The sequence below is a fragment of the Micropterus salmoides genome, unplaced genomic scaffold (assembly GCF_014851395.1).
Source record: "Micropterus salmoides isolate LMB-PRFRI ecotype aquatic unplaced genomic scaffold, ASM1485139v1 Ms_hic_scaffold_10, whole genome shotgun sequence".
In the NCBI taxonomy this organism is placed as follows: Eukaryota; Metazoa; Chordata; class Actinopteri; order Centrarchiformes; family Centrarchidae; genus Micropterus; species Micropterus salmoides.
Genome location: NW_024040041.1, coordinates 35,840,456 through 35,862,552, shown reverse-complemented (window position 1 = coordinate 35,862,552; position 22,097 = coordinate 35,840,456). Strand labels below are relative to the sequence as shown.

The following is a 22,097-nucleotide window of genomic DNA, read 5'->3' as shown; positions in this document are numbered from 1 at the left end:
CATGCGGCGTCGGAACCGGTACAAGAACGAGCAACACTGCTTGCAGCTTTAATTTACTCCTGCATCCTTTGCACTCTAATCACTGCACTATTTATCAATATGTCTATATTGTTTTGTTCATAGTGTGTATATTAGTGTTGTCTATACTGTAGTTTGTGTCTGATTTTATTTTATTATTATGTTTTGGTATTATTTTATGAGTAAGCACATCGTGAGCAATGTACAATCCTGAGTCAAATTCCTCCTATGTGTACACATACCTGGCAAATAAAGCTGATTCTGATTCTAGTGCTGCTCTTGGTGGGAACTGTTGGGTTTCTGTAAACATCACAGAATACGGTCTAGACCTGCTCTTTTATGAAAAGCGCTCAGAGATAACTGTTGTGATTTGGCGCTAAATAATTAAAATTGAATTGAATTGTGTCAACCAAATAAAACAATAATTTTGAACCTGACTTAATCCAGTCTTCAGATTTCACTTCTCGAAATATATGTAAATTAGACTGTCCCTCACTTGCATATATAAACATAATATTTCAGAAAACCTTAGATACAAAGAAATATTGTCTTAATGTAAGTTTATATATAATATAGATATATAATCATTTGCTTTACTCTATTCACCTGCAGTGTCTTGCTGTAAGATGTTTTATCACACAAATATTTAGTAGATCAGATTCCACTTTATTGTCATCACACACGGTCAGCAGCAGAACAAAGAAACACAGTTCAGCATCTAAGCAGACAGCAGATATATAAAGAGAAACTAACGCAGAGAATGAAAAGTGACAGGATGAAATAAAGAAGAGACTTTCTGTCTTAGTGAGCCAACTGGGATTAATGGTGCTTGGAAGAACCTGAAGACACCTGCACCTTGATGACAGGTGTGCAACTGTCGGACATGGTGACTGCGATATTAACATCTTCACCTCTGTAAGTCAAACCCTTTCTCTGTGTTGTAATACATCTCGTGAAAAAGGCTCTTATCACACTTTGTATTAATGTCATAGACTCCCACTCCGTACCAGTTACGGTACCAGAAGTAGTCATAAGGAATGGAGAACATGACGGCCATTTTTCCATCACATTTCTTTGATTCATTCTGCAGATCATAAGTGAGGACTCCAACAGCTCCACGTGCTCCGTGAGGAGTCTTGATGAACAGAGCGCTGCAAGATTCAGAGGGACCAAGAGTTGGTGGCAAAGGCTTCTCATAGATTCCACTGAAAGTGAACACCCTGAGGAGACAGACAGTATGTCAGAAACATCAGTTTCATTTCACAGCATCCAGAACAGGCATCGGTCCAGGCTGTATTTAACACTACAACAGGGGAAAACTATTAGTTTAGCTCTATGAAAAGAGAAGCATGCAGCTGGTAGCAGCTGATCTCAGTCCTCTTATAGAAACATTAAACAACAGACACTCAGAGAAACTACAGCAGACTCACTGCGGGTTACAGAAGGTGAAGTCAGAGCACTTATTCTCAATCTCAACGGTGCACTGACGGGTTGCCATGATGTGTTGAACCTGCAGAGGGAGACAGAGCAGCAGACAGACTGTTCAGACTTCATGTGAGTAAAGTGAAATGCCTGTAGTGACTCTAACAGCGTCTCTGTTCTGTCAGACGCACCCTGAAGGCAACACTGGACAGGATGTGTCTGATCTTTCTGTCCTTCTGCTCGGACAGATGCTGACTGAACCAGCTGCAGCCTTTCACTTCATGTTTCCATGAGTCCAGGACTGCAGCCTGCTCATGGTGGACTGCACCAGTCAGGCTGGCTGCTGAGTTACTTAGTTTGTTAGTTACTTAGTTTGTTACTTAGTTACTAGGCTCCACACAGCCGGCACTCTGGGCTAGGGATGTAATAATTACGATGTTATTGGTACGATTATTGTCAGAGGAATAATCACAGTTTCAAGATTATTATGCATTAATTAATTTCACAAAACTAGTAATGACTGAAGTTGATTTTTAATATTTAATTTCATTAACAATTATATTTATATAATATGTAAGTGTTATTAATATAAGAGGAATATTGACTTAATTTATCCCCCTGGGGAAATTGTTATTAGGGATTGGAAGAAACTGAACAGTTATTGTCAAGTTTTAGTGAAAATGAAGAGAAGAACATCTCTCATGCAGTGTTATTAATAACTGAAATGCAGTTCATTGGTGTAGTCCTGGAAGTCTACAAGCCCTCATAGCGCAGCGGGGCTGTCGTTGCGGTGGGTCTGAAATTTTACACTTGCCTTGTTCATTTACGCCTGCACCGAAAGCTCGACTCTCACCGCTACGGCATAGATTGTAAGTGACACGTTTATATTTAATTTCCCTAGCAACTTGCCACGCTATTTAACTCAGTTATTAGGCTATGTATTAACTTTACTTGGGCGTGCAAAGCTGGGCGATGATCCCGCAGGTGCTGCATCAAGTTTGATGTAGTTATTCGCTCCTTTAGCAGGAACCTTTAACGGCAACTTTTTGAGCAGGTGATCCGTCATCTTCAGTAACGCCCTGGGGTCTCATTTATAAATGGCGTGTACGTTGAAAACAGGGCTGGAAACGTGCGGACACCACTTCCCACGCAAAGGTTGGGATCTATAAAAGACAAACTTGGTGAAGGACTTCAGGAGAAAGCATTAGTGGGCTCGCAGGTGGACTGGGCCATTTCAGATCCTGCTAACAACAGAAACAGCAGTAAAGGTGTCTGAAAGAGCTACTTGGATTCACGCCACTTACTGCAAACGAGTGCCAAAGCAACCAGATGGCATCAGACCAGATGAAGATCAATGAGTGAGCTGAGCTTTCCCCTGCCTTGTGTTCCTAGGGAGGGAGGGGAGTGAAGGTCTCTGAGACCACCTAGAACCACTAATCTCCCAAACACTCACTGTGGGCACACTGATTACAGGGGTAGGCAAGGTGACACAACTGATAAGACATGATGCCAGAAACCAACATATGGCTCTGGAGAGGTGACAGACCGAGAGGAAACGGAGGCGTTGTTCTGCTCACTGTCATCATCGTCCTGTCATCATTTCCTAACATGAAAACAACAAACTTAGGCCTGACTGAGGGAAAGATCCAGGCCGAAGAGGAGGAGTCACACATCCTCCCTGACAGCCCGGCCCAGATTACCAGTGTTGGGCAGTAGCGTCGCTACAAGTAGCTCCGTTTCTACTTTAACTACATTTGTCAGTAGCTTTGTGGTAGCTGTTTTCTGAATCAAACAGCTTTTCAGTAGCGGTAGCTTCCACACATGCTAAATTTCCCAAGCATTTGAGAAGCTCCAACACATTCTCACTGCCGACTCGTCACACATTGACGCTTGGTCAAGGCCATTTGTCGTCACTTTTAAACGCCCTGGGTAGCCCTTTAGCGCCAATTATTGACTTTAGGGATCTGAAACAATAAATATGCAACATCCGGTTACAAGCGTTATTAAAGTTGTGAAACGTTGCAGTTCGGTTGGGTTTAGGCACAGAAAACTACTTGGTTAAGGTTAGGAAAAGATCATGGTTTGGGTTTAAATAACTACGGATGTCCGTTAACACATAAGTTAACTAACGTCACTTAAGTCGTAACTTGCCTAAATAAAAATATTTAACGTTGACTTTTTGTTTCACACAGGACAAAAAGTGAGAACAGGTTGCAACATCAGACAACAAAGGACGTAACAAAGACTGAACCGAACTGAAGGCTTAAATACACAGGTAAACGAGCAGGGAGGGAAGCACAACTGAAACACATCAGGTAATCAAACAACAGCAAACCAAGCTATACAAGGTACAAGTAAAGCATATGGGAACACAAGGACAGAAAACTGAAAACAGGGAACAACTGAATAACAGAACAAAACCAAGGCAGGGAACAGAGACAGGACCAAACAGGAAACAGGACTACACTAACATGGAGACATAGGATTAAGGATTAAGAGAATGACACAAGAAGAAAACAGACAGGGCACACAAAGAAACTGAAACTTGACACTCACAAAATACGGAACCAGATGACATGGACAAGACAGACTCACAAGTGGACAAAGACCAGAACAAATTACAAGGGACCAGGAAGAATAAACAGAACACATCTAAATGGGAAACAATAAACTCCAAACCAGGTCTAAGACCACAAAACTAGGACTAAGCAAAAACACATAAACTAAGGGGACAGCCACCCTTTTATACAGAGAACGCCTAAAATAACATACCCACAATGAATCAGGAATAACATAATTCTGCTCTCTAAGAAGCTAAGGAACATTGTAAATTAACATTTATTTTACCACCAAATATCATATGTTTTATTCTCGCCTGGTAAAAAAGCTAAATTTTTGATGCAATAAACCATCATAAGATAATTTTCATAAGAACTGAATATCTTCTAATACACCTGGAATGGAATTGTAACTACAAATGTGATGAAAATAAACTAAAGTACAACTGTTATCAATGTCCTATTTTGACAATGTTTACTGTTTAAATGTTGACTTTTATTGGGAGTTAACTTTAAAACACTATTTCTGTCCATACAACCAAGTTCCAATTAACATGAAGCTTCCAAAACATTGAAATATTGATAAAAACCGTGAATAACATAACATTCCTGTGACCACAAGCACACCCATGCTTACCAAAGCGCAAAAAAGACTGAGTGTACCAAACCGAGACACTTCCTTTTTGCAGAAAAAGGCGAGAGAAGGCAGGCACATAGCTCCCAGGTATTGCACTAAAATAGCGGTTAGAATTATTTTTGTCAACAACTGAGCTATTTTTGGACTGGAAACGGCAAAAGTAAGTCAGCGGTTGTGATTGTATATGTATATTGGCTCGTTTGTTGTTACTTTTATCCAGCTAATTAGTCTGTAATTTTGGTGATTTGAGTGATGTGAGCTTTACAGCTTTGGTTTGAGAGGTTGGATATGAGGATACGTTGTGATTAGATATAATTAGATGCTTATAAGTGCAGCCATGTACAGAGATTACAGAGTGATTTATCTTGTGATATAGGCTTATTTAGATGCTTGGTGTTTGATGGCGTGTTTGGTGTGGATAAAATTCTCAAAAAACAACGTAACGCCCTTTTAGTCTGTGGGACGGGAAAATCAATAACAGCCTGCAGCTGCTACAGGACGCACCTGTTAAATTCACATTTTGCAAGGTTTAAGGTGAGAGAGGTCTCACAGAAATGGGAGAAGATGACAGAGTATTTAGATGAATGGACCAAGTAGAAGAGTAGGAAACCATTCATCTAAATAGGCTTCACAATTCCCCAGCTAATACAGTCTGCATGAGATGCTGAAATGTAAAAGGAGTGCTGCGCAATCCAAATGGCATAACCGCATCCTGGAGGAACCGGTCGGGGTAACAAAAGCAGATATCTCAGAGGCTCGTGGTGTTAAGGGAACCTGCCAGTAACATTTTAACAGGTCGTTACAAATTGGGCTGAGCCTACTCTGTCAATGTAATCTTCCATCCTTGGAAGCGGAAAAGAGTCAGGTTTAGTGATGGAATTGGCAGCAGGCCCACACGATCTAACAATACCCTTTCAAATGGCTCCCCAAGCTGGGATTGGGTGCAGAGGGGCTGGCGGAACAGGTTGATTGGGCTTTCCCACAACAGAGTGACAAGAGCGACAGTATTTTGATACATCAGTTTTTAACCCAGGCCAAAAGAAATTACGTAACACACGGAGGTTACGGGAGCGATTGTGGTGGTGGAGCAGGTCAGTGAGGTAGGAAGGGGCCTGTTTATGGAGGTCTTTTTGTGTGAGGAGGAGGATTTTGTAATGAATGCGTTGGGGAACAGGGAGCCAGTGAAAATTCTGGAGGACAGGGGTGATGTGGTCGCGAGTGTCAGTGTGGCGAGGCAAGTTTATTAGCACATTTCAACAACAAGGTAATTCAAAGTGCTTTATAGAGTGAGAGAGAGAGAGGCGGGCAGCAGAGTTTTGGATGTATTGTAGGGCTTTACCAGAAGAACCACAGCAGTTGCTGTTGCAGTAGGCCATTCTGGATGTAATGAAGCACGCCTTCAAGGTTTCGGCTGCAGAGAAGGTGAGTGATGGGCGGAGACGGGCGATGTTTTTGAGGTGGAAGAAGGCAGTCCTGGTAAGGCTTGAGTAGACCTTTCATTTGATCCCACGTCCACACACACACACACACCTAGCCTGCAACTCTGGTCTCTCACGGCAAACACGCCAGCTGGCTCCGCCTCTTTCTGTCTCTGTGTCTCTGCTGACTTTCTCCATCAGCAGTACGTTTTATAAAGTCACCGTGTTTAATAAACTCACGCCGTTCTTTTTTACTACAATTGTCTGTTCAGCTCACATGAGGGTTTTTCTCTCTCTTTTACCTAACCTGATCTTCTGTCCACATTCATACAGAATTTTTCTGTCTGTGATCTGTTACTGTTGATCTTATGATCTAAACTAAAGTATGAGGATAATGTTGGGTTCACCAAACCAATTCAGAATGGAGAGGAGATGCTTCAATGTGTAATGAAGTGCTCAGTGATGATGGTACTAAAATGAATACATTGGACAGGTATCTCCAAACAAAACACATGTTTTTCTTTGAAAAGAAGAATTCTTAAAGATATGTTAATTCAATATGGCACAACATAGTTATTTGACTCTGGCTTTCCAACTCTAGCAACAATTCAGAAACAGACCAAATGCTCAGCATGACCACAGAATGGCCCAGAGTAGAGATCAGCTGGTTGAAAACTTCAATACTTCTCATTAAGTTCAGGTCATGTCAAAAGACATGTTGGTGATGACGGGAGGGGATAAGAACAGGAGAGTGGAGAAAGGGGTGAGAAAATAAATACATTTTATATACATAGTTTGTTTTGCCCTTTACCATAGTTTGTTACTTAGATGTATATTTGTAAATTTGGGTCCCAGGGAGACACCAGATTTCTCTTTTGGGTCTTGAGCTGAAAAAGTTTGGGAACCAGTGCTCTAATAGGATTGATTCTCTCATCTCCTCTTCCATTTCTATATTAGATGCTTGGCAACATTTATCAAACAAAAACCTTTTATCACTCGCAAATTCCACATACGTCTGGTTGGCATTTTTCTCACCTCCCCTGCACCTTTACCGATAGTTTTCTTAAACGTGTGATAGTCGACAAAATGGCACAGACCTCTTGGGCTTCCCCCACAAGCTTACACTGAAACTGAGGGGTGGAGACAACAGGTGTTCCGGCTTTCTCAAGCTCAAGAGCCCTGATATGAAGATGCATTACTTGCACCTCAAGCTCCTTATTTCGGTTTTCCTCCTCCTTTATCCTAAAGGACAACCAGAGATCTTCGGTGGTCATACCACTCACAGCAGGAACAGAGACAGGGCTGGGTGCCCCTTTTTGTTCTGTCCCTGATGCCTCTCCCTCCACCTCATCGGTAGTTGTAGTGATAGTAGGAAGCACACCTTTCGCCACCAGCTTTTCACACAAAGCATGTCTGAACTCTGCTTTCCAGGAACCATACAGCATGTTAAGGTTGGGTGGTGGTAGAACTCAGGTGCAAACACAGACCCGGTGAAGTTGTGGAAAAAGGGTTTATTCTTGAGGACAAAAACAATAACTAGGCAAGGGTTGGGAAGGCCAGGCTGGTAAGCTAGAGAGCTTGTGGATCCAGGAGTGTGGCTGGTGAGGCGAGGGGGCATGAGTCAGCGGAGGTCTGGAAACAAAATGAAGAGACAAAAAAATTGTTAGGAACAAACTTTAAGGCAAAGGCACTGCGAACGGTGCCAGGCGGCTGCGCACGCCACGTAACATAACAGCGCGTGCACAGGGCACAGGAGGTGGGACGTAGCCTCGTCCTGAGACCCCATAGGGGGGGGGAGAAGGCCGCTGCAGCTTTGTCGTCGGTGCGGAGCAGCACATGCTGGTTCCGCAGCAGAGGGGTTAGGTGTCCTTCCGAAACCGTGAGGAGCTCCGCTACGTTTATGTGGAGAGGCAGAAAGAGGAGTCCAGCACCATACCCATGTAAGTGGCCAGGTGAGACAGCTGTGCCATGAGCCTGGCCGTCTACACCACAACTTCATCCTGGGACTGCGCCAACAGCAGCAGGTCGTCCAGATAAAACAGGACCCTGATGCCCCGGCAGACGGGTGTACTGGTACTGCGCGTCCTGGAAAGAGAACCGCAGGAACTTCCTGTGTTCTGGGATGATGGGAACGTCAAAGTATGTGTCCTTCAAGTCAATGGATGTGAGACAGTCTCCCTGACGCACATACTCCAGCACCTGTTTTACTGCCAACGTGTGAAAAAGTCCTGATCCAGAATGGGCCGCACTCCCTGACCAGGAAGTAACAGGAGTAGAAACCCTGATTCTCCTGCCCCGGAGGGGACCTTGGACCTGCCTGAAGGGTGGCGATCTGGACCAGGGAGGAGAGCACAGTCTCCACCATCCCAGTGAAGGGGGGAGGGGGGAGGCCAACTGCAGCCTGTGACCCCGGGAGATCAGGCTGTCCATCCATATTCCATCGAGCAGGAAGCGAGCCACTCAGAGTAGCGCTCTGAAAGTGGTCGGACCTGCTGATCAGGTACCCTGGTGGCCATAAAGTGAAGCCACTCTGCTGCCCCTGCTGCCGTCGTGGATGTGCCCCCCACTCCCCCACTCCACCCGCGACGGCATGGGGGAGGCTGCCTCAAAAGGGCCAGGACGCCAGCCACGGAGGGGCCTGGCAGGCAGCAACCTCAATGCTCCACCGAGCAAGAGAGCTCTGCTCCTGTTGGGGAGGGGATGTGGGCACTGACTCACGCATGCCCGCCATGCAGGGAGGCAAGGCGGGCCACATGCTACCAACACACAAGCACCGAAAACGGAAATGAGTCAATACCGCAGCACGTCCAGCAACACGCCCACGTCTGAGACTAAGCCATGAAAAGATTGTCTTTTAAATCCTAGAAATAACTACGCAGATACACGTGGCACATCTACAGTATGTGTGAAATGTAAAATATTTTGACAACACAACATATGTTAATTATTTTCTTTTAAACACCTTTTTGTGGTGTAATATAAATGATGATTTCCCCTGATTGTTAGAATAACATGAGAAATGTATGTATTAGTTCAATAATGTCATCATAGCCATTATCAGGAAGTGTCTGTACATAAGGGGAAGAATAAATATCAATATATTTCACAAAATTTACATTTACACACTTTTATCCAAAGAGACTTACATTTGAGGAACAACATACAAGCATCAACAGAGCATCAAATACAGATCTACGACAATACATACTAGTAAGAGCAGCAATAAATACTAGTAAGAGCTCACAGTACATATCATATCAATGGGAAAAATACCTAGGGAAGGAAGTAAGAGTTAACAAAAAAAGTGAAATCAATACAAGATAATTGTAAATAGGCGTATGTGTTTGTATAAAATGGTTTTTGAAAGGTTTCAAGACCAAGACGTAGTTAAAGAACTAGGCATAGTTAGACCTTTTACACTAGTTCTCAAGATAGGAAAATGTATTCTCTGTGACTGAAAGTTTAATTGTTTTTGCTTATGCAGCAGTATAACATACGATAAGATAAGATGTTCCTTTATTGATCCACCGTAGGGGAAATTAAAGGTGGCACAACAGCACAGAGGAATGTAAAAAGAACAAAAAACAATAAAAGTAGAATCAGTTAACATTCTACTTTTATAAATATATAAACTCTATATACAATGAAATGCAATAACAATTATGTAATCAAATACAGTCAAAAATGGAAATGGGAGAAGTTGGGTGCTCTAGCGTTGTGTAGTCTGATGGCTCAAATGTGCCTACAAAGCGTGTGAAAAAGCCTCTGAGACCTCAGATATTACAATCTTAACTCCTATTTGTTTTGTTGACAATAAAAGTGCCAGCTTTGGAGACCTGCTGGTGAAGAAAATAACCATTCACCTCATAAAAAATGGGCTTATCAGGATAATAAAGTCACGAACAGATGGTATTGATATGTTTTCTCTTTGATTGAGACTCCCTCACACACAAAGATCTTCATCAGCCTGATGTAATGAGAGATAAGAGGCCAGACGACTGTCATATAAGACTATAATTAAAGGCACAAAAGATGCCAGCTTTGAAAGTCCAATGTGCATTGATTGATGTACTTTGACCAATAAATGTCATAGGAAGAACTTGAAGTGTTGACGTTTTTATGTCAACATGCTGATGTTGATGCAGGAACTGAGCTAACCAGAAGTCCACTTACAGAAAGAATATAGAAAGAAGGTGTAATTGGTAAAATTGGTGTGATTCCTCTTTCTTTACGGGGAGCAGACATTAAAGACTAACATGTACGGATCTTATTTAACTTTCTGATTTCTGTATAAATCTACATATGCATATGGCCTATATAGGGGCAAGTGTATGTGTATTAACAATAACAGATTTCTTTCTAACTTTCTAACACTGTTTATCATGTTTTTATCAACTGAATGGATTACACTCATGTTTAGTTATAATGTGTTTAGCACCTAGCAGCAACAAAGAGTGAGATGATTTCAAACATAGAAGAATTAGACATGTAATAAACAGAGGTGGGGGACTCAAGTCACATGACTTGACTCAAGTTGCTGGAAAACTTGAGACTCGTTTGACTAAAGCAAAATACTCGACTTGACTTTGACTTGGTGTTCATGGACAGCAAGGAAATCAGTGACACAACCACAACAACATCCAACTTCATCCGTCAATATAGAACCTATAAAGAAATGTATGTTAAGTGACTGTGGCTTTTACAGCTAATTTACAGGCTGGTCGAACCCATAGAAAGCTAGCGTTAAGTTTAAGCTACACCCATTTGCAAATTTAGTAGGAACAGAGAGCTAAAACTAATGCAGTCTAATAGTTCTGAAATAAATCTTAGCTTCATTAATGTTATAATATTCAGTATTGGTTTAAACTATTTTACAGAGGTATTGATTTAACTGCATGCTCATTTTGTTTGGCTGAAGTTTGGTGCTCTTGTAACTTTATGTGAAATCCTCTTAACATCCCTGGTGGTAACAGGTCCCGATGACAGCTTTCGGTATGTGCTATGACGGCCCCAGGGCCTCTGCCAGAGTGTTTGTGTGTGTGTGTTTTGTTGCAGGGTGTACTTGCTGGTGGAGGGGAGCTGAGGCCATCAGGGAAACAGCTGGCCACTGTCTCCAGATTGCATTACCCACCCCTTCCTGATTGTTGCGGGCTTGTCTGCTTGCTTCTTCCTGGTCCCCAGCTCCTCAGCGTGTTGCTTTGTTGCTCTTTTATTTGTTTAAGTTAACCTGGCACTATGTTTTGCCAGCCACATTTGTTAAGCTTTAAAATTATTTGTTATATCCATTAAATTAAATTACTTTTGTAAGTAAAACTCCTTTTCTAGTAATCCCTTAGCTGTGTTTTCCTCTATTTGCTGTGGCCTCTGAGCCGGGCTATGTTAAGTTATGCTATGTTTTCATGCATGAATTGTGACAGCCTCTGTCAGGATTATTTTCCTATGTGTTTTTATGGCTCTTTAGGCATGCAAAATAAAATTAGAATTTTATTCTTCTTACATGTCTACTAAGGTGGACAGCATGCATTTTGTAATTAAATAAATATTTATTAATATTATCATCATTGCCACTACTATTATCCTTACTTGATTCTGATGGAATTTGCTCCACTATCCTGAATGCCTTTCTATTACTTGCTGCAACACACTAAATGTTACTCACATGGTGGAACTAATCTGCACAAAATGTTGTTTTTGTTACAGATGATTAATCATAATTTCCTCCCCACATAAATCAATACTTGGAAACTTCAACATTTGTACTCCTTAGTTGTTACTAGATGTTAACAAATTTTATTTAGCTGCAGGGGTCTCCAATAATTGGAGGAATGGATAGATTTAGTCGACAGTGTTTCTGAACGTCTGTTGGCCATCTTGGTTTTGACAAATTTAAGTTGCACTTACAACGGCTTACCAGAGGGTGGCAGTGTATGGCATGGCCGGGTTGGATCCGGTGCCCTATCCGCTGCCTGGGGTACTTTCCTTCCTCCAGCAGCTGTCTGGCGTTCAGTCTGGTCCTTACACGAAGGTTCCGGTGACAGGACGGTGCTCGCTCACCTGTTGGTGAAGCATTTCCTGAAGGGGGTGTGGAAGCACATGCCAGTGCCGCGGCCTGCCGCTCCGCAGTGGGATTTGGCGCTGGATTTACATGCCCCAACCAAAGCCCCTTTTGAGACTTTGGAAACCGCATTCCTTTCAGCCAATGTCGCCTTGCTCATGGCTCTGACGTCGGCCAAGAGGGCCAGCGATCTGGCTGGCCTCTCTGGCCTCCGTCATGCCTCAGGATGCCCAGGTTGACGCCCTAATCCTGCTTTTATGCCTAGGAGCATCACCAGCTCAAGGGTGATTACTCTCTCAGGCTGTGGGCCTCACTGGACCTGGGAGTCTCAGTGCTAAAGAAAAGGCATTATGGGAGCCGATGACCAGGTCTCACCGTTGTATACACACAAGGTGAGGTCGTAAGAGAGGCCCACACCACAGATGGGGGTAGACAAGCTTTTCTCAGTGCTGCGCATGCGTGCGTAGGGGAAACCCAATAGCAATAGCCTTAGAGGGCTGCGCTTATACTCATAGATTCTGGAGTTACAATACGTAACTACCATTCTCAAGGCAGTCAGCGACTACTCATATTTTTGTGCCAAGCGTGACAATGAGAGTGCAAGCTCATAGGAGGACACAAGAAATTAATCTGTCTAACTCACTTTGCTTCCACTTTTTCTGAGGAAGGAGTGTCCCATAGTGATGATCCAGTGAGTTGCAATGCAGATGATACTGGGAAGGTAACAGAATCCGTGGGTGAGTCTGACTCTGTTCCATCTTTGCCGCTCACTCACGATGTTAAATGTTTCACTTCGGTGGTCGAAAAAACAAAGTGCAACGGCAAGCAACCTTTCTTTTTAGAAAATGTGGATACTGATGCACAGGTGGGTCTTACGATGTAGATCTAGATTTGGATTTAGAATGGAAGGTAGTTGCCCCTGCTGAATGTCGACAGCAGATACTATCGTTGGTACATGGTCAGGTCATTTGGGCATCAGCAAAACCTACAACCATGTGCTAAAACACATCCTTGACTGTGTAGGTCCGTTACCTAAAACCAAAGCTGGTAATCAGTTCCTACTTAACCCGATTCCCAGAAGCCATTGCTTTGCATAGAATCACTGCTTAGTCAAGTTTTTTACTACATATGGTTTGCCCAAGATAGTACAAACCAATCAGGGAACTAATTTCTTTTCCAGTGTTAAAACAGACCCTGAGCTCATTGGGCATCTCTCAGTCTGTGTTACCCAAAATGTACATGTTGGACTTTGTTTCTCGGTACAGGAACTGGGTACACTGTGCTGTCAAGTTGGCGAAGGAGTCACTTTCACATTCACAGTTTTCCGCCCCCTTTTACCTTTAAAAATGGTGACAAGTTTTCAAGATGGCAGCACATACTACTTCATCACTGGAGAAGAGGCAGCGTCTGTCATCAGATCAAAGATCAATGGGTTTCATCTTCTGACTGTTTTCTGCTGTAAAAAAGTGTACAGACGTCATCTCATCTGCTGAAACTGGTCAGTGAGCTTACAAACAGTGAACAGTGAATAAATCAGCAGTCTGGAGATTAAATATGAAACTACAAAAGTATCCCCTCCCGGAATACTCAAAGCACTCCAGAAATGTCTGTAACCGCAGCCCTTAACAGACCATGGCATACCAACTTCACAGTCAAGTGGGGTGGGATGCCAACTGGGATCAGAGCAGTAGTCCTCAGTCTCACAAGACCTCCTCCAAACGACAGAAGAAAGATGGTAAGGGCTGTGGTGGATCAGTTGCGTGAGCAGGATCTTAATCCATCAGAGTGGGTATCATCAGAGTATCCCAGAAGTTTTGCTGATGTTGATCCAAATGGAGAGTCTGTGGGAGATGGCTGTTGCTCCCTCCTCATGCTAATAAAAACAGGAGTGGAGGATAAGAACAGCAACAATGCACTCATATGGCGAACACATGAGAGAAGGTCCAACTCTGAGAGAGGAAACCTATCAAGAGTCCCAGTGGAACAGTACGGCTGTGTCAGGGGGGAATCTTCAGACCTCCTGTTGGGGGAAACTGAGGTAACATAGAGGATATTAGGAGGCATTCGATGACTTTGCAGAAGAGGGAATGGGCAGGGCAGAAAGAGCACTCAAGTCCATCCATCTTCAACCGCTTATCTGGGGTCAGGTTGCGGGGGCAGCAGCTCCAGCAGGGGACCCCAAACCTCCCTTTCCAGAGCCACATTAACCAACTCTGACTGGGGGATCCCAAAGCGTTCCAAGTGCCAGTGTAGGGATATAATCTCTCCACCTAGTTGTGGGTCTTCCCCGAGGCCTCCTCCTAGCTGGACATGCCTGGAACACCTCTCTAGGGAGGCACCCATGGGGCATCCTTACTAGATGCCTGAACAACCTCGACTGTTGTCTTTTGACACAAAGGAGCAGCGGCTCTACTCCGAGTTCCTCACCGATGACTTGGCTACTCACCCTATCTCTAAGAAGACGCTAGCCAATCACCTGAGAAAACACATTTTGGCCGCTTGTGCCCACGATCTAGTTCTTTTGGTCCTCACCCAGCCTTCATGACCATAGGTGAGGGTAAGAACAAATATTGACCGGTAGATCGAGAGCTTTGCCTTCCGGCTCAGCTCTCTTTTCGTCACAACAGTGCGGTAGAGAGAATGCAATACCGCCTCTGCTGCTCTGATTCTCCGGCCAATCTCCCGCTCCATTGTGCCCTCTGTCGTTTAAAAATTCAAGACTTGGGCCAGATAAGAAAGCTTGAACTTTTACCAGCATTTTTATTATCAACAAAAACAGACACCAATTAGAATACAAAAGTTCCACCGGAGTGAGTCAGAGATCGGTGCAAAATAGAGCCCCATTCTGTTACCAGAACAGAGACCCGAGTCCACATGAAAACCATGTAATGACTGACTTTCACCTCCTTTTGGACCTCCTTTTAAACTTAAACTTTATTTGTCCCCGTAGGTTAATTGGTTCTGCAGCAAGACATAGACACAGGACAGACACATATGCAAGACCGAAATACATAAATACTAAATGTTAAAAGCTCTGGTTGTACAACAGAGAATTGAGAAGATAGATAGATAAGCGCTACAGAATGAGGTGCTCCATTTCTAAAAATAAATCAAATAAATAAATAGGCCTCCAATTCAACAACCATATGTTAAAAAGAAACATCTAACAATGTTCATCATAAAACAATATAGCAATAACAGACCTCAACACAGGGGAACATTTCCATAACAATCACTTCAACAACATCATCAACATCAGTACTATACATGTTATAACAACCCCATCACTATTTAATTATTAACTCTATCTACTTCTCCGGATGGCAGTCGGAACGAATGAGCGCCTGTATCTATTGCTCTTTACTGGGGGTAATCTGAACTGAGAACCAGAAGGTAAGATCTGAAACTCCAAATGAAGGGGGTGGGAGCTATCAGCAATAACTGATTTGGCCTTCCTAACTACCTGTCTATTATACAGGTCAGTGAGGCTACACTGCTGGACACCTAAAATGTTACTGCTGACCTTCACTATATTGGAAAGAGCAGTTTTGGCCTTAACAGTGAGATTACCATACCAGCAAATTACAGAGAATGTTAATGTCAATGTATGATTTATAAAAAAAGGGTCATGAGGGGCTTATCAACATGAAACTTTGACAGTTTGTGAAGGCAAAACAGTCTTTGTTGGCCTTTTTTACAGAGCATCTCAGTGTTGGTTAATTAAATTTCAATTTATTGTCAATCAAACTGCTGAGATACTTATATGTTTCTACAAATCCCACCATCTGCCCATTGATGGTAGTGTTCTGAGGAGTTGATGACTTACGCCTAAAATCAATCAGCATGTCCTTTGTCTTTTCTACATTTAATTGAAGGAATGCCCTATCACACCAGAACACAAAATCATCAACAACAGGACCATGATCACTTTCCTCAGAAGAGAGGAGGCTGACAATAAATGTGTCTATTTTCATGCTGGCTGCGGCAGTCATCAGTATAAAGAATATAAAGGAGTGGTGAGAGGACACACCCCTGGGGAGACCCCGTGGATGATGACATCTCCTCCGACAAGCAACCATTCACCCTTACTCTCTGAGTTCTGTCAGTTAAAAAGTCAAGAATCCAACCCACTATATTAAGATCAAGTTCAAAGTTCTTTAGGAGCTTATCAACTAAGATGTGCGGTTGGATTGTATTAAAAGCAGATGAAAAATCAGCAAATAAAATCCTTGCATGTGTTTTACTACCTTTGAGGTGTTTGAATAACAAATTTAATAGAGTAGCAGTGGCATCATCTACCCCACGCTTAGCCCTGTAAGCAAACTATAGTGGGTCAAGAAGATTCTCAATTTTTGTGAGGACAACTTTTTTAACCAGTTTTTCGAAACACATAACTAAGGTGGTCAGAGCAACCGGCCTAAAGTCATTTGATACTTTGGGATGATTATGTTTGGCCACTGGAATGACTGTAGACTGTTTCCAGATATTTGGCACTCTCTGTTGTTCTAAAGAAGATATAATGAAAAATTGGGCCTAATTGCTCTGCAGAAGAGATGAGCAGGCGACTGCCTATGTTGTCAGGCCCGGGGCTTTTTCTAGCTCTAGAGTGTTTAAACATATTGACCACATCATGTTCATCAAAGAAAGGCACAGGGCAATTTCCAGATAGGTGGGATTTCTATGACATTCCTAAAATTAGAGGTATCAAACCTCCAATAAAACTTGTTTAACTCTGTTGTAGTAGATTTCTTCCACCAAAGTCTCTATTTTTTCTTTGTAACCCTGCTTTGCTCTCCTTATATCACTTCTTATTTCCTTTTTCAGCTTGTTCAATTCTAAGAAGTTGCCTTCTCTGAACGCCTCTTTCTGTTTAATAACAGCTTTCTTACTCATGGCTTATTATTTGGATACACCTGTGCAGTCTTATCAGAAAATTACATTGTCAACACAGTAGGAAGCATAACAGCTGACAACATCTGTAAGATCATTGATGTTGGTACAGGACTCCTTGAACATGCCCCTGTCGGTGCAAGCGAAACAGCCCTGTAGGCTCAGGATGGCATCCTCAGTCCAGTTCTTAACACGTTTGGTGCGAGTTTTTCTGCTCCTTAAGGCCGTGCGGTACGACGGGATGAGCTCGACGCAGTTGTGGTCAGCCCTGCCCAGCGGGGGAAGAAGAGGAAGTGCTTTGTATACATCTTTGACAGAACCGTAACACAGGTCCAGTGTCTTGTTTTGTCTAGTCGCTCAGACACTTTCTCAGCAAACAATGGTTAAAATCACCAAGGACGAAAACAGGTGCTTCAGGCGATATCGCTTGCAATTTTTGTGTTACTTGCAATATCAACTCCATTTTACATTTAGCCGACGCTTTTATCCAAAGTGACTTACAATTAATATACATCTCAGAGGTCGCACGCCTCTGAAGCAACGAGGGATTAACTGCCTTGCTCAGGGACACAATGGTGGATGGGACCACTCCAAGGTTTTATCCGCATTTGCTCTTGGATGAATGTACACAACTGTAACAAATATTTGGGGGGCGCAAAGACACTGACAATAGTTGAACATCTTCAGTGCACAGACTTTCTCTAACAAGAACATTTTTGCAATATCTTTGGTTCACGTATAGGCAAACACCCTCACCTCGCAACACTCCAGTAACACTCGTATCTCGGTCCAGGCGCACGGGTACACCAAACCCATCAATGGCCAGTTCCGAGTCCAGATCACTGCTCAAAAGCCATGTCTCTGTAATCGCCAATACACACTCATCTAACTAAACTAAATTCATGCTGGAAACGTACGTGGGCTTGCAACCCATCAGTTTTATTTCGAAGTGACTGAACATTTGATAGTAGAATAGAAGGCAGGGGAATACGGGAGAAAGATTGTTTTCTCAGTCTTTGGAGTACGCCACCACGCTTACCTTGCTTCCTGGTCTTTCAGGGTAGTTAGCCAGTAAATTCTCCTCTTCCTTTTCCTCTTGATTTATCAGTGAAACAGTTGAGATTAGGGAAGATTAAATCCATTTTACGAGAAAGTCCCTGCTGTATCGGATGTGCGTTGAGTTGGGCATCTCAGAGTTTCCACAAGGTGGAACGCCGTCCACAGGAAAAACAAAGCAGTCCACTCCATGCTATTTGTTTTCCAACAAAGCAAGGAACGAAAACGTCAGTAGATTTCTTCTCACCCTCTCAGGCAGTTACATTCAGTGCATAAAATAGACAAAACAATGAACAAACATAAAACATCAGACCAGACGTGCCTTGCTGCTGGTCGCTGGATGAGCATGCGCCCCATCCACATCTCTGCCCATATCACATTTTATAGCTCTGTTTCTTGGCTTCACATCATCTCTTGGCTCTCTTTCCTGCTGCACCTGAATCTGGGAAATTCCCTGACTGCCTGCTCCTCCTCTCTGTGTCCTCTGCATGCACTCTGCTTGATCATGCCATTTCTTCCATAACCTGACTTTTGTGCAACTGTTGTTGTGATTTGGTGCCAAATAAATAAAATTTAATTGAAATTAATCTATGTACTGTTATTATGCTTTTTAGCGATGTGTATGTATTATGGTTATGTGCTTTACTTGGAAATGACAACTGTGATATACTGAGACATTTAATGTTGTGCAACTGAACTAGAAACTTCATACTGTGATTAAAGAGATTGACTTTATCAGAATCAGTTTTATTGCGAGGTACATTTTCACATACAAGGAATTTGCCTTGGTATAAATTGGTGCTTACAGTACACATGAACATTAATAGAAAAATAAAAAATAAGGAGATTGAAAAATGTACAATACAAAAATTACAATACTATAATACAATCACAATAATACTATAACACAATGATGATTCACTGTAAACCCCAATCCATTTTTGATGTAGAATTTTAAGTCTACACAAATGTTCAAAACTGTCAACATGACATAAAAACTTTGTGTTCACTTGACACAAAAAGTCATCCATTGTAAAGTTGACATAATTTTGTGTTAAGTCAACAATTAACACAAAAAAAGCCGAAACCGATATAGCCTAAGTAGTTTAAGGCCAATTAACAACAAACAGATTGTGCACTTAGTAAATATTTTGAAAGTTGAATTAACAGAAAAAATGGTTGTAAAAATTTGTACTCAATGTTTTTATGCTCATATGACAAGTAGTCACTTTATTGTTCAATAAAATGAAAGATTTGTGTTCATTTAACATAACAAAAACACATAATTACAACATGTGTTGCAGTGTTATTCTGAACACAAAAATGCCCCAGTTTTCTGTATTTTTACAAACATATTATTTTTTAGTACATACAATTTAGTAAGAATTAGTCATAGCAACGTAAATGTAAAGGTTGAGTGCAACTGTTTCTATGTTTGTGTAACTTAAAACCTTTCAGTAGAATCAAAAGCTATTTGGCTCTAGTATCAACATTATAAGTAAGGTTCTCTGTGACCTTTTCAAAAAATATATAGGTATAGAATGGATTAGTTGGCATGGCCCCTCAGTTGATGTCCATTTGACCTGGTTGTCTCTACCAGGACAAAAAGACATGCAATAGATGTTGCATAACATAAAATAAAATCAGGTATGAACAGTCAGGTTGACCAGATTATAGCTAGTTTGTAAACAATAACAATATGGATCAAAGGGGATGTCACTGTTGGATAGTCAGCACAAGTGTTGATTGTGATAAAAGTAACATGCAAATATTCAGACGAGGACAAATTTAAGGAAACAGATACATCAACTGCAGATACACCTGGGCTAACTGTGTGGTTTGGTGAGGATGAAAATGATGTGAATAAAATGCTGCGGCCTTTACAGTCACCAGATCTCAACCCGGTTTCACACCTGTGGAAGATTCTGGAGCAACGTGTAAGACAATGCTCTCCAGCAGCATCTCCATAAGAGCAGATGATATCATTTAAACTTTTATCTACAGATCTATTTAGTGATGTCTGGTCTGTGACTGTCTCTGATGCTGTATGTCCATTTGTTATGTCTGACTGTGTTTGCATCTGCTGTACTTGCAAAAAAAAATTACCTCAATAAGATTACCTGATTAAAGACGGTGGTATATATAATATCTTAATTATATAAAATTATAAATTTAAATGATGGTTGACAGTGTGCTGTTGATGAGGATGAGATGAGAACTGACATTAAATCCAACAGATAAATACAGTAGAATGGACATACTATTGGACTGGCCACTGTGACTGTGGATAAGCACCTCATACAGCCCCATTTCAAAAATTGCAAACTATCCCTTTAAGGTTAGTTTGGGAAGGAATCATACCAGCACACTGACTGAATTACTTTTAGCTACCTTATTAGACTTTACCCCGGACTCACACAGGTGCTGGTCAGTGCTTGTGACTCACACTAGGAGCGTCCAGAAGCTGCTAGGCAGAAGATGCGGAAGATGCGTCAAGCAGCACCGAGCAGATGAGCCGGGCAGGAAGTCAGACACAGAAACAGCAAACAGAATCCGGTTGATTTTCAAAATAAAATACCTTGTGCAGACTCCCAATTGTATATCAACAATAAACACAGTTTAAAACAGACGAGAAAAGAAAAAAATTAACAATTTAGCATTCTTAACCACGGTAAAAGCACAAAAATAAGGACAACTTACCAAATCAACTAAATCTAAACAATTCAGCAAAATCAGGCAGGCAAAACGCTCTTATTCTGAAATGCTCCATGTGGGAAATTCATCCCTGCAGGGAACTGGAGGAAAACTGTTCACAGAGCGCTGTAATCGGATGTAGAAGCACACAAAATGACAAATGAACAACTACGTGGGGCAGCTAAACGCGGCACACTCCAGGGTTAGTTTTCATGCACTTTTACATAATTGCAGTTGCGGGTACAGTACTGGTGTTACAGCTGCCTTAATTTGTGGATAGATATTCTTTCAAAGAAAAAATAATTTCTATTTTTCAAATAGCAAGCTTTCCTCGTATCCCTTGGTAAATGCAGAAGTACCCCCAGGGTACAAATACCCCTGGTTGGGATTCACTGTTTTGAATAAACCACTTCTTAACCAATCAGTTCTTTTAGAAAAATAAGTCATTATTCTTACGGGGTCTTGTAATGAAATGCTACATTCATGCTTTACATTCATGGGAACTGTTGGGCTTCTGTAAATATCATCACAGAGTATGGTCTAGACCTGCTCTTTATGAAAAGCGCTGTGAGATAACTGTTGTTGTGATTCGGCGCTATATAAATAAAATTGAATTGAATTGAATGCTTAAAGTACTGTCCATGATTGTGTAGCTGGTCACAATCATTCAAAAGAAACATGATTATGAAGGTAAATATGGTGCAAAATGCGAGAGTGTATGTGAGCACTTACAATGTGAGAACAAAAATCTAATCACCAAGTTATGGTTGTCCTGGAAAATGGACTTGTTGCATTACAAGTCTGCAGCTGTCTTTGTATTCATGTAAATATCAGTCCACACATTTGTGAATATTTTTTGTCTGACTTCATTTTGAGAACACAGGGGTGTCTGGATGGTGTTTGAGTGTAACTTTCAACATACAAGTTAAGATGTATTTTCTACAAGCTCTTGTGTTTTCAGCTCACATGTTCCTGAATGTTTTATGCAACCAATAATTTTAACATACAGGTTCAGATTTCTGTCCAACAAGCTCTCACATTGTATTCTACAAGTGCTCACATCAAGTCTACAAGTCTCTCACATATTGCACCATATTTACCTTCATACATGATGAGGCAATTTTTTAGGGCTGACAAAAGTCCACAGTGATGTGTTGCGGTTCCAAGGGGCAGAACCGTGACCCACCACTGGACTGTTACCTGGAGCTGTCTTATAAAAAGGGAGGGACGGTGGCTCAGTGTATAACGTAGCCTATTTTATTTCTAGTAGGTTATTTCATTATTTAACTACCTCAATTCTAGTTAATTCTCCACCTTGTTTTAGTGTTTCCTCACTACTTAAATCTGCT

General features: G+C 41.9%; 1 protein-coding gene across 1 annotated transcript; it reads right to left on the bottom strand.

Moving 5' to 3' along the window:
* Nucleotides 1-360: 360 nt before the first annotated feature.
* On the bottom strand, nt 361-1,782 carry LOC119896629 (DELTA-sagatoxin-Srs1a-like). Its single transcript, XM_038710132.1, has 2 exons — nt 1,449-1,782; nt 361-1,238 (listed from the first exon to the last, which is right to left on the bottom strand). Exons 1-2 carry the CDS (start codon nt 1,514-1,516, stop codon nt 926-928), a joined length of 381 nt encoding a protein of 126 aa, XP_038566060.1. The 5' UTR covers nt 1,517-1,782; the 3' UTR covers nt 361-925.
* Nucleotides 1,783-22,097: the final 20,315 nt, after the last annotated feature.